Below are 17,043 nucleotides of genomic sequence, written 5' to 3' on the forward strand. Positions count from 1 at the left end.
GTGCGTATCAGCATCCCAAAGAAGCCTCTGCTCCAGTAAAGCACCCAAACATCCTTCCCTGCATCCACTACGATGCTTTGCAACCAGCCAGCCCCACAAACAGCCAGAGATCCTCTAGGCACACATGCATCAGGGTGAACCCAAATCCAAGCCCTGCCTGCAGGACACCGTGGTGGGGGATAACTCCAGGTGCATTTTTGCCCTTCTCAGCCCAAGTCCATCCATCTGTCTGTCTGTCCATCCATCTATCCATCACCTACTTTGGCCCTTCACTGCTAGTCCTTGCTGGGGGCCAATTTCCCTCCTCACTGACCCCCTCCTTCTTCTGCCCCATCTCTCCAGGCCCTGACACTTCATTATGATGGATTTTATAGTAAAGACATCAGATTGAAGGAAGGACTTCCTGGCCAGGCAGTGGCTATAAGTTATTGGATTTCCCAGCCACAATTACATGGGCCAAGCGGCCCTTCTATTTACCTGTGTAGACAACTCCATTTATACCTATTGACATGTTGATACTGCTAATGCTGTTGGTGGACAGGTTCGATGCGGTCTCCTGTCTGTCATCTGGGGAAAGGAAATAACAATATGAGTGTTAAGAGAAACAGAAACAAGAATCTGCCTAAGAGAGAGAAGCGGGGCACCAGCCTCTATGGGTATCCATGCTTCCCCTCCAGCTCCTGCTGCTCCCTCCTGGGGTGTTAAGGGATGGGGTGACCCAAGCTGAGGTGTTGTATCTTGCTACCTTGGTTGGAGATCGTGATGTTCATGGGAAACTGGGAGGCCATGCCCAGGAGATTCTGCTGCAGCGTATGTTGCATCAGCCTCTGCTGCTCCTCTGCTAGGGCCATCTTCTTCTCTGGGGGCTTGCTCATCTCCAGCTTCTCTTGCAGCTGGTCCGGTGCCACTGCCTGTGAGGCAGCTGCTTGGGCCACTGACAGATGGTGACTGGGCAGTCCCACTGGGGTAGCAAAGTGTCCTGGCCCTGCTGCTGCCAGCATGTTATTCTCTGCAATGACCAAAAGACCTCAGCATGTTCCCCCACTGCCGCCCCGTCTCACCATCCCCAGCAGTGCCACCTCCATCCCACTAGTATGCAGCAGGGTAGGCCACCAGCCCCAGCATCTGGGCTTGGTCCTCCTCCAAAGCCAAGAGAAATAAACCTTTCTCAGTCCCAGAGAAGGACTAAAACCCCAATTTTTTTCCCATATGCCCCAAGTAAAAAGTGCAAGAGCAGACAGAGGACATCTCTGCTGCCAGAGTAGTGTCTATCCCCAGGGAGAGTGCCCACTGCAGGGCAGATGTGGTCCTCACCCACCTTGTTTAACAGTGTACATTTGGCCAAACTGATTGCAGTTGTGCGTAGTGATGCCAAGAGATGGCAGAGGCATCCTGTGGGAGCCCAGAAGGGCTGGGGTGTTGGATGGCGCGTAGCTGTAGGCTGTTGTGTCAAAAGTCTGCCTCCGGCTTTCCCGACGGTTGCTGTCAATGGCAGCTTGGAGCTGCCTGGGAGAGCTGAGCGCCCGCTTCTCACATTCATAGGGATACAGGTACTTCATGTATCTGCACGGGGAGAGAGCCCAGGTAAGATCCAGCATCATGCACCTCCCAGCCAGCCCTGTGCCGAGTGGGGATGGAACCTGGGAAGGGGCAAAGCCCTCCATCCTCTTTTGGGGTACCCCATGCCAGACCCCACTCAGGGCTCTGGGGCATCCAAGCCAGCGGGTGCCCCAGGGCAATGCCCACCACCCACCACCACCGACAGGTGCTCACTGCGTGCGGAGGGTGAAGGCAGCACTGGTGATGGAGGTAGGCAGGTTGAGGCCCTTGGTGATGTCCCGCCAGATCTTCTTGTTGATGACTTCAACTAGGCCACCCTTGTCTGTCACGAGCTGGTACAATGTGTACAGGTCCAGCACTTGCTTGGCCATGATGGGGATGCGGTTCACAGGCGTCCCTTCCAGTTGCACACAGGAGAGACAAAAGGGTGTGGGGTGAGCCCCACTCCCTGGTGACAGAGCCCCCACCTTATCCCCACTGCCACTGCAGGTACTGGCTACCCCACAAGGGCAGATGTGTCTCTGTGCCTGGCTGAGCACCTACAGGTACAGGGGGTGCAGGCAGGACCCCAGGGTGCCTGGGAGAGTGGCACTGTGCCCCTGAGCAGGGCAGACCCCAGCATGCTGGCACAGGGTTGACATCAATGGAGCTGTCAGTGGAGCTGAGTACAGTCTCAGCTGGCATGTGGGAGCACAGCAGGATGGCCAACATGCCTCCTTCAGAGCCCCTTAGAGAGAGTTGTCCCCCCACAACTCTTAGATTTCCCTGTAGAGCATCTCCCCACAAAATCTCTCAGAGCATCCTAGAAGGACTCTGTCTGTAACCCCCTTTCAGAGTCTCATAAAGACAGATACCATCTAAAATTCATAAAGGGACACCCCCCATAACCCTTCTGGAGGGACTCAACCTACAACCTGCCCATAGAGAGGTCTCTTAAAAATCCCCCTCTGAGGCCCATAGAGAGGGACCCCCCAAGAGTCCTTGGAAAGACTCCCCACCAGATCCCCCCCAGCAGCCCCCTGACTGCTTAAAGAGCCCCACTTCAAGAGGCACTGACCCCAAATCTCCTTCAGGTGCCCTCAGTAGAGACCCTGACCCTTGGTCCCCCAGCATCACCCCCTCCCCCCCCAAGGCCATAGGGCAAGAGGACATGGAGCCATCAGGGCTCTGTGAGCCCAGCATGGTCCCCACAGCTACTGGGGACCCCTTCCCACTTTCCTAGCACCCCCAAATAGCCCCACAGTCTTGGTCTGCCCCGCAGCACCTCAGGGCAATAGTCCAGATAGTGGCTGAGGGCTGCAGCAGACCAGAGAAAGGATCAGCATCCCTTCCCACCCCATCCCGTTCTGCCCCATCCCACCCCATATTTATTCCTCCTGTGGGGTGGCAGGGCGTAGGCAGTATCGGAAAGCCATCCATTTGGCTGTGGGAGGCTGTCACAGCCACGCTTCACCCCCCAAACGAAGCTGTCACTCACCGCCATCCTCTAGCATCCCTAATTTATGGCCCCGATATTGGCTTGGCTTCTTCACATAAGCCTGAAAAATGAGCTCTTTTTATTCCTTTACTGAGTTCATTTAACTTTTTTTGTGTGTGTCTGTGTTGTTTGCCCAGTCAGGAAGGGGGAGAGGAGTTTATCCTCCTGGGAAAAAGGCAGAGACACTGACTGGATATCTGCTGGCAGTCCCTCCCCAGCCCTGCCTGGGGAGCGCTGGCACCAGCCCCATCACCTCGGGAGGGTCTGATTTGAGGGCACCCCATCACCCTAACATGCCAATGAGTTTGTAGTGTCTCAGCCCTTATCAATGGCCCGTGGACTTCTTTTCTCTTCCCCCCTCCCCAGCCATGGTGGCTAACGAAAGCAGCTCACCATTAATCTTGGGGCTGTGCAGGGCAGGCGACCAGTGCCCGTCCCACTGACAAAGGGACCTGTCTGCGTTCCCGCAGAGTGATGGCCCCGGCCCTGGCTATGGTGAGCACAAAAGCCAGGGAGGTGATGCAGCCATTGTGGTGTTGCAATTAGCTCCTTGACTGATTAATGATCCTGTGTTATCAGCAGAGCCCTCCTCTTGGTGGGGAGATGGGGAGCCCTGCAGGCCCCCAATGAGCAAATACAGAAATAGTCCCCCTATGTCCCAACTCAGCAATTTTGGGGTGCTATAGAGGTTGGGGCATGGGGATGAGGTGCCCAACTGCCTGTACCCCATGTCTGATGGGGGTGATGGTACCACACCCCCAAGCCACTGGGGCCAGGTGTCCCTGCCTTGCGACATGGGGTCCCTGATGTCTGCCCCAGCGGGGCTGTTCCCAACCCGTTTTCCAGCCACACCAGTTTTCCACCCTGCTGACAAACACCAGTGCCAAAACTGCTCTGACAGACAGCAGGGGGGACACCACCCCTTTCATTAGGGCTCACCCTGTAGGAATCAATCCCCCTGGCCCAATGCCACCTTGGGGACACAACCCAGGGGTTGCAGCCCTCTGGCCATGCACCCCTGGACACCCCAGCAGCACCCATACTGGCTCATGGGTACCACTTCTGAGACAGCCCCTGATGACCCCCAGGATGCTGTCCCTGCCTGGCAGCCCCTCTGTTCCCTTCCTCTTTGCTAGCCAGCTCCAAAATCCCCCACTCCTCCAACAGATGCATGCACACCCCCACCTGCACAGCCCCACTTGCACCCACACTCCTGCCTGCCCTCCTCGGGGGGATGCCACCCACTCAGAGATGGTATGGGATGGAGGGGACAGAAGCAGGACAGCCGGACACAGAGGGATGAGAAACAGCATTAGCACGGAAGCATCGGGCTCCCTCCCTCCTCCCAGCACCACCGGGCACTTTCTTAATTAGCCCCGGCCCCAATGGTGAGGGAGTTAATTAGCTCTGGAGAGAGAGATAATGAAGCCACAGAACAGCCCATGAATCTTGTGGCTGATGGATGCTGGGGGGCTGAGGCAGCACTGATGCTCCCACTCACTCCCTGCAGCCCTGCACCAAGACCAGAGGGACCGAGGGGCACCCATGGGGTGGTATCCAGCTCCCCCTGCCTCCAGCCAGGCTCCAGTATGACCCTCACAGCTGTGCCAGCCACCTGCAGCACAGCCCTGAATGAAATAAAGGTGTGGGGTCTCAGCCCAACACAGAAGTCAACGGCTGCTGCCCTACAGGCAGATGAATACCCTCACCACCCTTCCCACAGGTATGGCTGGGGGGCAACCGCCGCTTTCTGACCACCCTTGCCCCATACACGGCCACCCCCGCTGCTCCCATACCCCCCCCCCCTAGCCTTCCCCTGTTAATTAGCTTGGCATTAACCTCTGCCTGGGGTTTACTGGCTATTGAGCGGCATGTTCATTAATCCACACACCAGCAAAAGGCTCTAATTAATACAGCCGGCCACACGCCCGCGCTCGGCAACTTTTAATTGTCGCAGGCCCAGCCAGGGAGGGCGAAGGTTAAAACATTTATCGAGTCCCTGGGAGCCAGCTCGCCCCCCCCCATGCCAATAGCAAAGATTTCCAATACTGCTGGGCCCGCTGGCGAGCTCTTAACCCCTGGGTGCCCGGCGCTGCCCAGGCCACTGACCCCACTGCTGCAGCATCATGGGCATCGCTAAGAGGTGCCAGTATGGGCATCCTCGCTGGCCACTGCTAATGGGGAGCCCAAACAATCATTGCTAAAGGGGCATGCCAAGGGCACCCCCAGCAGGCACCACTAAAAGGCACTGCAAATGGGCACCTGCTAATGGGCACCGTTAATGGGTGTTGCTAACAGTTGTCACAAGGAGATATGCTAACAGCATCCGCACAGGCACTGCCAGTGGGTATCCCTGCTGGGCATTGCCAACAGGAATCATCAGCAACTGTGGCCACCAAACCCAGCTGGAGGGGTGCAGCAGCAAGAAAGCACCCTGCGGGGTTTTGCCTGTGGTGATGGAGGCACATCTGCTGGGTGAGTTTTTATGCGTGTGTGTACAGGAGATGGGGGCAGCAGGCACTGCGGGACCTGCCTGAGGTGGCCACAGAGCAGCCTGGAGCCTGAATGGAGCACACTGTGAGGCCCTCCTAGGCAGCTGTGGCAGGGGTGCCAGTGCTGCCCACCCCAGCCACACATCTTTACCTCTCTTCTCCATGAATCCAAAGAGGTCATCCAGGAACTCCTTGCGTTTCGGATCCTTGTCCAGTTCATAGAGCTGGGGGCGGGAGAGAGAAGGGTCAGTGCTGCTGGCACATGTGGGTACACGAGGCAGAGGGGACAGTGCCAGGGGCAGCTCTGTGCCTGTGCCAGGACCTGGCATCACCCCTGGCCCACATGCCAGCTCTGCCAGCAACAAGAGGCTGTCCCTGAACCATGGACAGGATCTGCCAGATGCACCCTCTGTGCTGGCAGTGCTGGGCTGTCCTTGTGCCTGGGGCCCAGTGTGGGCTGCCTGCACACCACTGACTATTTTGCACCATTGCTTCAGAGATGCTGCATCTTTTCCTGAGTTTCCCTTGCCCCTCACCTTCCTAGGTGGAGGCATGACAGTGTTTCAGCCCAGCAATGTAGACTGGACAGCAGCAAATCCCAGACAGAAGATGATGGCAATGTAGACAGGACAGCAGCAAATCCCAGGCCCCTGGGCAGGTCCCTGGGACATGCATCTGCACAGCAGAGATGCTAGTCCTGTCCTGGGGCAGGGCAAGCTGGCAGGGCCACAGTGCTGGGTGCCAGCAAGGGAGCTGCAAGCACTGGGGCTGCCCCACTCAGCTGGGGTGACAGGGCTGTCAGTAACCTGATAAGCAATGGCCTGAGCTCTGTCATCACAAGACGGAGCCTGACCAAGAGCCAAGGATGGCGTGAAGCACCTCTGCAAAGGGAAATGGTGCCAAACCCTCCTCCCTCACCTAAACATGGTGACCCCAAAGCCATCTCCCCTGGTCAGGCATGAGGATCCCAAATCCATCTTACTCAGCTGTGCATGGGGACCAGGGGTGGGAGCACAGCAGTGACACATCCCTGCAAGGCACAAGGACTTCCCGCAGTATGTATGTGTGCAAAACCAGTTGTGTGTGCACCATGTGCAAGTCAGCACTGTGCGTGCAGCAGCACTGGCGTTCAAGCATCCTGGCAAGTCTGTGGGTGCACTGATGCCTGTGCAAGCCAGCGAGCATACACGTGGTTGTGCAGACCCACACATACAGCTGTGAGGACACTTACATGTGTTGGATGGATGCAGGTCCAGATGCATGGACACAACCCCCCAGGCTGAGCTGTCGGACAGCATTGGGAAAGTGGGTGCAGCCCCAGCACCGGCTCCGTGTGAAAGCCAGGGCTTGCCTGATTCCAGCACAGCGCCTGGGTGACCGTGACAAATTGGAGCCAGCCAGATCGATGGCCCAGCAGTAAAAGTCAGAGCACATGAAGGAAAAATTAGCACCAATCGAAGGCGCTATAGACACCAATTCCTCCCAGCAAGCCTGGCAAGAATTTAAAGCCATTGAAAAGAAACAAAACTCAGCAGTCCAGGAATAGATTTCCAAAACATATACAAAGAAATGCAAGCTGGAAAACAAAGTCAGGCACAAAGCAGAGTCGTTTAATAAACAATTGTGCTGGGAAAGGCCATTAAAAAACAAAAGAAATAGAGCACTCCCCTGCTCCACACAGCATATCTTTCATGGGACAGATAAAGGCAGCTGTGCTGTGGGATGTCAGGCTGCAAGGACATGATAACGGGGGATGGTAGTATGCAGGAATGTGAATACAGGGACTTGGGGGACATGGAGATGTGAGGACGCAGGGATGGGGCGACATGGAGATGTGGGGATGCAGTGATGGGGAGACATGGGGACACACAGGGATGCAGTTATGCAGGGATACTCCTACAGACACCCCATGGTTCCCATCCTTGGGCAGACACATCTGAAGACAGTCCCTCATCTAACCCATGAGTGCCAGCTGCCTGTCCTTTGTCTAACAGGTGGGTGCTAACTGCCCATCCCTAACCTAGTCTATGGGTGCTACTGCCAGTCTCCCACCACACCTACAGGCACTGACTGCCTGGCTCCCAGCTGTTCCATGCTGCTCCATCCCTGGCCCCTTCTTTGACCTCTGGGTGTCACTTACCATCCTGTCTTTACAGCAGGGTGCTCTCGGGGTACCCTCAGCCCTCAGTGCCAGCACCGTGCCCCTCCCCTCCATCGTGGTGCTCCCTGCCCTACTCTGTGCCCCCTCCCCATTGCCTGCCCTTTCCCAGGAGCTCCTCAATCGGCACAGAGCTCCAGGGGGCTGCTTTGATTTCTGTGCAGGAAAGGCTGTGTGAGCCAGGCTTTGCCTGAATTTCCCTGCCTGTCCCTGCCTGCAGCAGGGCTCTGGCTCCCACTGCTCCACACTGAGCCTGTTTCCACCCACTGTGATCTCCTGGCTTGTCAAAGCAAACCCCCCAAACCAGGAACCGGGGGTCAACCCAGCGGGTGGGCTTCTGCACCCATACCTCTGCTGGGCCCCTGGATGTCACTTGTGTTTCTCTTCCCACCAAGGCGGGCAGGATCCCACCTAGCACATGCTGCCACTGCTTCCAGCCCTCAAAACAGGTGCGACCTCCACGTGCTAGGACCTATTTTTCCACTACTTATTAACCTCTAACCTTTCATCTGTGTGGCACCAGGATGCAAAGACACATTACATCAAACAGGGAGCAAAGGTCAGCTTTTAAGTGGAGATGAGAGAAAAGCTGAGGAACAGAGGACCAGCTGGTACGGCCCTTGGCTGGGCTGGGGATGCACCCAGCTTCCCATGAGATTTAAGGATGCTCAGACGGAGAGGAGGTGGTTTGGGGGGATTCGTGCTGATGGGGGGTGGGCTGGGTCCAAGTCAAGGCTGTCTATGTGATGCAGGCATCACAGGTTCACAGGAGTGGCACAGGGGTGCCATGGGTGGTGGCACAGGTGGTGGTCTGCCACAGCCTCCAGGCAAGGAGGGACCCCTAGATAGCCACAGACCTGAGGAAGAAGCCAACTCCATCCCTTACAGAGGGTTCTGGGCCCTGCCACTCACCCTGCTCCTCCTGCTTCAGTGTGGGCACCGTGGTCTAAGAGGTAGGTCACAACCCTCCAGGGTCACACACAGTCCCTGGGGGATGGACGGACATGCCTCACATGGGTGTATACAACCCCACACAGGCTGATGCAACCCTGCACAGGTGTGCACAAGCCTATGCAAGCATGTACAACACTACATGGGTATGCACAATCCCGCATGAGCGTGCACCACCTTGCGTGGATACACATGACCCCACATGAATGTGCACAACCCCTCATGGGCATGCACAACTCCACACAAGTCTGTACACAGCCCTGTACATGCACACACATTCCCCCCGGGGCCACACAGAAGCTTGCATGGGCACATACAACCCTGCACAAGCGTGCACAACCCTGTATGGGTACACAGAACATCGCATGAGTGCACACAACTTTGTACATGCACACACAACCCGCACAGGCACAAATCCATACACAGGCACATACAACCATGTCGAGGTGTGCACAGCCTCCTGTGGGCATGCACAACCTAAGGTGAGCCTTCCACGGTGGCACACAACTCTGCAGAAGTACCCACAACCCCATGTTGTGTACGCACAGCCCTGCACAGGCGCACGCACACACACCAGATGTAGACAGGCACTCACAACCCCATAAATGTATGCACAATCCCACACAAACTAGCACAGCCCCAGACTGGGAATGCACAACCCCAGACTGGAACACACAACAGCAGAAGAGCATGCACAGCTCTGACAGGTGTGCACAGCTCCAGACAGGTGGCCACACACAAACCCAGTCAGGCATGCACAGCCCAGACCAGCACACCTCGACACGGGATAGACACTCCCCACCCCACAGGGACACACACCACCCCAGAGCATCCCCCCACGGTGCACCTTGGAGCAGTCAGGCAGGCCTTGCCCAGGGGCAGTTGTGCAACACAAGTGGTAGCTGCTGCTTGTGGTGACCTATGAGCAAGGACCCTTTTAATCGTGTTTGTATTGATATAATTAGTAACTCATTTAACGCCATCGATGTAACTATATTCCTCTATAAACAGAAGTATTAAACTGTCAAGCCTGGGGATCAATATCCTGCCAGTGTGCAGCACAGCTCTGGTCTGCTGACCTCAGGGACCCCAAACATAGTGCTTGGTCCCCTCCAGAAGCCGTGGCACCCCCAACACCATCCCACCTCCACATGCCACCACTGCTCAGGTGCTGGTGCAGGGCCAGAGCAGGGTGTCCTCATCCCTGCCCCACCCTGGGTGCAGATCCGGGGACCCTGCTCCCTCCCATCATCCCATTGCCATGGCGACGTCTTTATTCCTTAAGGGATGGGGATAACTGGGCTTGTCAGGCAGGTTAAAGGTCAGCGGGTCGAACACGGTTTATTAAAGGGACATGAATAAACCTTGTGCCTCCCCCTTCTCCTCACTGTGATTAAATAACATCATTAGCACCTCTCACTCAGCTAGCGGATGCCTTGCCCAGAGCTGGGGGAGCTTGTAGGGCTGGAATTGGGGTCCCTGGCACCCCTTAGCCCAGCTGGTCGCCTAGACAGAGCAGTGAGGCAGTGAGGTGCTAAGCCATCCTCCAGGCATCTCCGGGCTGCCCTGCCCCAGAAAGCCCCTCCAACAGTTCCCCCCCAGGGCCCTGCTACCAAGGCAAGCAATCGCAGCTGGACCTCCCACAGCCCCTGCTCAAGCTGCCACCTCCTGCTGGCAGCAAAGGCTTAGATCGGCAACCAGGATTTAATCCACTTAATATGAGCTGTATTGATCCCGGACCCTGCTCGGCTCCCCCCTGCCTTGCATCCACCCCCCCAACACTGAGCCACTTAATATGCACCACATTGATTAGCCGCATTGCTAATTTTTCCATCTGGTTGCTGTTCACGCAGGGAGCTCAGGTAACACTTGTCTCCATGCTCCCCCCAAGCCCCCCAGGGTGCAGCCCCACGCCACGGGTGGCTGACTGCTGACGGACTATTTTGGAGTCCTTGCACCCCTCTGGAGCATCACTGCCACCTCTGAGCTGTGGGTCCGTGGCTCCTTCCCCAAGAAGATGGTGTACAGCCAGGCACCCTGCACTGGGGTGTCCTCCCCTGTCTCCTGATGGCATAGGGGGGACAGGAATGACAACAGTGCCTCAGTTTACCCTGCAGGCTTGCAACCACAGGAGCTGGCTATTCCCAGTTGATGCCCAGCCCTGTGCATGCCGGGGTGCAGAGACCTCAACAGCATCCACCATCAGGGCCCCGCCAGCCCCCCAGTCCAGCCATGGGGCACACACAAAGGAGCTCAAGCTTGGGGGGGGGTGTCCCCCATCCCCAGTGTCAGAGATGGGGGGCAATTCACTCCCTGCTGGGCACAAACCACCCCTGACCTTGCAAGCCACCGCTTGCCTCCTCCACCAGTCGTTAATAAGTTAATGGTTATGGGACGGCTTTGCTGGGATGTCGGCTGCATTCAAAGGTGCTGCTGGCTCTTGAGGGGGGGGCTGCTCCCCTGCTCCACAGCCCTGATGGGCATCAGGGTGCTTCCTTGCCCCAACATCCCCAGCCTCAGAGGTCACCCCACCTGCATGGCTGCACACCTCTGTCCAGAACCCTCTCCCGGTATGGTGGCTCCCCCAAAAAAAACCTTAATCATGCTTAATATTTAACGGCACTTTATAGAGCAGCAGGTTTAATCAGCACTGATAATGCAGCAGATCCGGCAGGTCATTAAAACCCCCCTCCCTGCCGAAGCGGGCACTGCTACTCCAGGGAGACCTGCGTGCTACAAACATTAACCCGTCTTCGCACGAGTTGAGGGACTGTTTGCTGGCAGTGCTGGCCTTGGGATGGCAGCTTCCCACCCGCAGCCCAGACCTGGGAGGAAGCAGGAGCTCACTGTGTCCCCAGCCTCCTCCTCACAACACATTTTGCAAGATGGGAAACTGAGGCACAGGATGCTGGCACAGGTCCTGCAAGGTTGGAGCCAGAGGAAACATCCTGTATGGTGCCATGGCAGGTACTATCTGTGACCCTGTTCCATTGATCCACATCCCTCTGTCTGGGCACTGTGACACGGCAATTTCAGGCTCCCAGTGATAGCGTGTACCCCACTATCAGCTCCTTGTTGTTCCTTTGATAATGTCTGACCATGCAGGGAGTCAACGAAGGTATTTGTTTGGGTTAACTTCCCCAGCCTGCTGGAACTTCCCAAGCCACTGCTTCCCACTCTGACCTTGCTTTCCTCTCCATCCCTGCCTACCTCTCCATCCTTGTCCCCTCTTTGATTCCTCCTGTGGCGACAAGAGCCAGGGGAACCCCCTCCAGCACCAGCACCCCAGGTGCTCCCTGAGGGGCATGCATGCAAGCACCTACTATACATGCATGGGTGTGCACACAGGGCATGCACTTACACATGTGGGGGTCTGTGCACGCACACAACTGCTGCAGAGCTGGCTGAGTATGGGGGTGCACACCTGGGTGGGCTGTGTGCATGCCTGGGTAATGCATTGTGTGCTCGGTGGCCCCCCTGTGCAGCTCTGGCCCCACTCCCTTCCTCTGGCAGCTTTGAAAGGATGATGGGGTAGGAAGGGCTGCTGGCCACCTTGTGCCAGCAATCCTAGCCCCCACCTCCACCTCCAGAAGAGCTGAATGCCTGAGCAGAAATGGTGTTTAGGGCTGGTGCTCACTTCACCCCACCACCAGACACAGGACGGGAGTGCTGAATCCGGGGGATCCAAGACAGAGCAACCCTAAGCTGCAGCCTAGAGGGGAACACATCCCCACCAACCTGGGAAGCCCCAGTAGGTGCCCTGTGCCACAGGGGACAGGTCTCCACAGCCCCCATGTACAGAATGCTGCACGCTCACCCTTTGCATGCTCATACCCCCAGCACACAGCCACTCACACGATCACACAGCCCCCAGCTTGCTCTGCATATGCACCATCATGTGCATGCTTCCCTTGTGCACAGTCACCCCCAGCCATGCTCTCCATGGGCAAACAGCCCCGCCACACACACTCACACAGGCCCCTGTGTGTGCTCTCCCACCGCACACACAGCCCTCGCTGCTTGCAGATGTACCCCCTATACACTCTTCCCGTGCACACACACTCCTTGCGCACATTCATCCATGCCATTTACACACTCTCCCCATGCACACCCACACATCATGTGTACACTCATACACCCTCTATACACACCCTCTGTACCATTTGCACACGCACCCTATACACACTCACACATCCCCTATACGCTCTCTGTGCACATACACACCTGTTGTGCATGCTCATACATTCTCTACATACTCCCCCTATGCACACACCCCACCCATACATTTCATGCATCCCCTATACTCATCCTCCTTGTGCACATATGCACTCATCCTGTGCACACTCATGCAACCCCTACACTCACTTCTGCCTCACACCTTGTGCATGTGCCTGCATTCCCTATACACTCTCTCCCTTCTGCACGCTCATGCACCCTCTATATACACTGCCCCCTATGCACACTTGCCCCAACATCACCTGAGCTCACTCCCACACCCCCACACAGTATGCTGGTGGGACCAGACCCCACTGCCCAGGGCCAGATCCTACCTCCTTACCAAAGCCCTGCCCAGCCCACTGCTGGCACGGGGGATTTACCTCCATTACTAACACAGTTAGTAGATCAACAGTCAGGAAGCAGATGCATCCTCCCCAAATTCCCCACTCACACCTGATTCTGAGGCAGCAGCTAGGGAGGGAGCCAGGGGAAGCTGTGGGGTGAGGGCTTATGCTGGTTCTCCTCTCCCACCCACAGTGCCTTTATGATTAGTTTTTACACCTGCGTTTTGGAGGCCCCAATCCCAAGCCCTCAGGACACCCCTCCAGCTGGGAGATGGTGTTTCAACAGCTGCTGAGGCTCTTGGCATCCCCCAGCCTGCAGTGGAGCTGCGGAAGGCCCTGAGGGACAGCAGGAGGGGAGCAGGGGAATGGCACCCACCAGGACTGCTCAGCACCATGGGCTGGGTCAAGTGGCACAGTGGCGGTCTTGGAGCAGGGCTCTGCCCCCAAACCTTGCCTCAAACACCAATGGGTACATACTGCTTTGTATATGAAGACACTGGTCCATGCATGCACAGGAGTGCCCATACACCCTAGGACACTGCAAATGTCCTTATACAAACACACCGGTGTGTCCAGACACACATAGGCACACCATACACATGTGGGCACACACCTGGTGCCATACACACCCCTACAAACACACACACACACACACAGATACGGGTTGATACACACTTGGCCACATCCATATGCACCTGGGCACTCACAGAGACCCATAAGCACATACCAGCATTCACATGGGCCCATATACACTTGGGCACTTACCTGGATCCATACACACATTTAGGGTTTCCTAGGGACCCCTACACACACAGGCACTCAAATGGGCCCACACACATGCACCAGCGCTCACACGGATCCAAGCACACATGGGCATACCCCTACACTTATATGGAACACTCATGTTGTTCCATATGCACACACATGGCCAGAGCACCTGTACATGCACTCCCAGCTGTACCCCAGCAGCACCCTGCTCCAGCCCTCTGCCTGTACATTTGTGCTGGGCTGCTGGAGCTGCTGGAGCTGCTTCTGCCAGAGATCAGCACACTGACCCTTGCAGCTGCCAACACCTCCCTGCTGCAGGTGGCCCCAGCCCCAGAGCAGAGCTCTGCCTGCAGATCTCTTGACAAGAAGCCTCCAAGCAACCCTGAACAGCAGCAAACACCACATGCATTGCCCACCCCCGGTGTAATCAGAGACCTCTGATTTAGCTCTGAGAGCCCCTCAGTTGTTGCTGCTGCACCTGCACTAAAGATGCACTGGAGATGGGGAGAGAGCTGGGGCAGGGAGACCACCTCCCTCTCCCTGGGGTGCCCCTCCTGACTTGACTCCATTCCCTGGCAGGCACGGACAACAGCACAGGAGAAAGCAATGGGGACTGGAGATGGAGGCAGGAGAGCGTGCACTACAGGCCCTCCCACCCCATTCTGCAATGACCCTGAAGCATGGGACGGAGAAGTCTGTGGCACAAGGCAGGCTGCCGCCAACTTGGAGCACTTTCCTTCAGGCTTTGAGATGTGAGCGCACGCATTCATGACCAGCGAGACCCACTAAATGCATATAAAGGACAGGTAGATGCAAGAGGCAACTGCAGGCATCAGGGACAGATGGGGCAGGAGCAGCACCATGGTGAGAGAAGGCACAACCACACCAGGGTTGGCCAAGGATGATGACAAACAGCTGCTGGCAAACTAACCATCCCCAAATTAACTGCTGAGCCTACCAGACATGCAAGAGTCCCCAAAGGGCTGGCTGGGGCTCATCCCACCCCAGCTGCTCCCAGGCAGGGAGAAGGAGCTCTGCAGGTGCAGAACTCTCTCACCTGCAAAGGGATGGGTTTGAATGCAGTGGCAGAGCCCTGGCAGGGAGGGCATCCTCCTGCCAGCAAACACTCGGCTGCTGGGGAGCTGGACACAAAACCTAGGTGTTTGAGACTCTCCTGCCCTGAGTCTTCCCGCAGTGCCACCTCTGGGAAGAGCCGGGGGATGGAGAGGGAAGCCTCAGGTTCTGGTGCTGCTGTTCTATCACTTGGAGGAAAACAGGGCTCTCATGCAGAAAGCTGAATTCCTGGGGCTTAGCTGGCACCAGCGATGCCAGCCTGTTCCCAGTGCCCTCCAAGGTAAATGTGTGATGCAGCACCACAGCATTACAACTTGGTGGCTTCCTTGTCCCCAGGGGAGGGGAGGTCAGGGGTAGCACATGGTCAGACCCTACTCAGTGCCCCCCACACAGAGACCGGGGCTGCCTCACAGTGCTGGGTGTGGGACACCTCCCGGACCTTTGCCCAGGTCTCTACCCATGTGGCCTTATCAAGTGTACATAGACCAGCACTGCGGACTGATGCAGGAGGCAGGGGTGAGGGGGGCTCACAACACTGTAAAACCAGGGCAGCCCTCCCAGATCAGAGCAAAGGTCCCACCCACACCCCCAAACTGGTGCCTTGGGAAACATATAAAACCAGGACAAACACGTTCCTCCAAAATGCTCCTCTGGGTGAAGCGGTGTTTGCCTATTAACCCTCAGTGGGTGTTCCCCCTGCAATCTCATCCTCCGCTCCCATTTTTAGCACCACTGAACTGCATGGACCCCCCCTCCCACCCCCCCAGCTGGTCCTGCACCAGCTTCCCAACTCTATTCCTATCAGGGCCCACTCCTTGCCAGGGAAAAGTGGCCTCATGCCCCCACCCTCCCTGCAAACCAGCCTGGATCTGGTGGTACCCCTTCACTTAGCTGCCCCTCCCGCCCCGCCCCCTCCCAGGTGGACGACAGCAAGGACAGACCCTGAGACCTGTCACAGGTGATGCCAGAAGTGCTGTGTTGGTATGGGACAACTTCAAGCAGGAGGTCCTAGTGGGAAACAGAGCTCCAGCCACCACAGGGTTGCTCCCTGGCTCCAGGACCCCCATGCCCACTGTGCCAGTGCCTCAGCAGCTTGCAAGCAGTCACATCCCGCCCTCCATGCTCCACAGCATCACAGACCCAGCCCCTGGGAAACCTCTGGAAGCCGGAGCGCGGCCACCCTCCCCACTCAGCCCCTGCCTGAGATCCAAGAACCTGTTCCCCAGGCTGGGCGAGACACAGCCCTGCAGTCTGGGGAGGGACCTGGGGTGGGGGGACGGGGACGCACAACCCTCCCAGGCAGGGCTACATCCCCTCCCACAGGGGAAGGACAGGAGTGACAGCCACCCTGCAGACCCCAGGGCAAGCCGCCAGCGCAGCCTGCCCCGGACTGCCATCCCCTGCACGGCAGCGCCACGCAAAGGCTGGGCAGGGCTGGTCCCCTCCAGCTCCTTCCCCCCCTCCCTGTCCCATCCCCTCCCTAGAGGCAATCGGGCACCCTGTCCCTGTGTGCCCAGGGGTACTGAACATAAAGGACACTCCGCTGTCCCCCGGACTGGCTGGGACATGCCAGCCAGTCCGGGGGACAGTGGGGAAAACCACCTGGTGGGTCTCTGGAGCAGGGATCCATCACCTTTCCAATCAGGGCTGGTGAAAAAAGAAAGCAAGCAAGGAAGGAGCCAGAGCTCACTCTCCCCTGCCCCAGCCTCCCCTGCCACCCACTCCCAGTGTTCGCACCGCACCGCTGCCTTTGCTCCTGCCCCTCACGGGGAGCGCGGGCAGCCCCGGCCGGGCACTGGGCATGGGGCTGGAGGATGAGAAATACCGGGGATGCTTTCTCTCCTTGCCTAGACCGGGGAGGGAGGAGCTGCTTCCCACCTCGTAGCTGACCCCAGGAACCGGACAGTCAGCCTTGTTCTGCTCAGCGGGGTGTAAAGTAACACTTCCCGGATGAGTTATTCAGCCTATGCAGCGTACCCACCCGGACCTCCCCAGGTTGCT

The 17,043-nt window shown here is 57.3% G+C and overlaps 1 protein-coding gene across 1 annotated transcript in view; it reads right to left on the minus strand.

Moving 5' to 3' along the window:
- Positions 1-17,043, minus strand: part of ARID3C (AT-rich interaction domain 3C) — a 31,049-nt gene that overhangs the window by 6,220 nt on the left and 7,786 nt on the right. The window contains exons 2-6 of the mRNA XM_080371305.1: positions 5,681-5,753; positions 1,774-1,957; positions 1,319-1,563; positions 746-1,009; positions 478-567 (exon numbers count right to left, since the gene is read on the minus strand). Of these exons, the coding sequence (XP_080227431.1) occupies positions 478-567; positions 746-1,009; positions 1,319-1,563; positions 1,774-1,957; positions 5,681-5,753 (856 nt within the window). The remainder of the gene's footprint in view (positions 1-477; positions 568-745; positions 1,010-1,318; positions 1,564-1,773; positions 1,958-5,680; positions 5,754-17,043) is intronic.

The sequence above is a fragment of the Falco punctatus genome, assembly GCF_963210335.1.
Source record: "Falco punctatus genome assembly, chromosome: Z".
Taxonomy (NCBI): Eukaryota; Metazoa; Chordata; class Aves; order Falconiformes; family Falconidae; genus Falco; species Falco punctatus.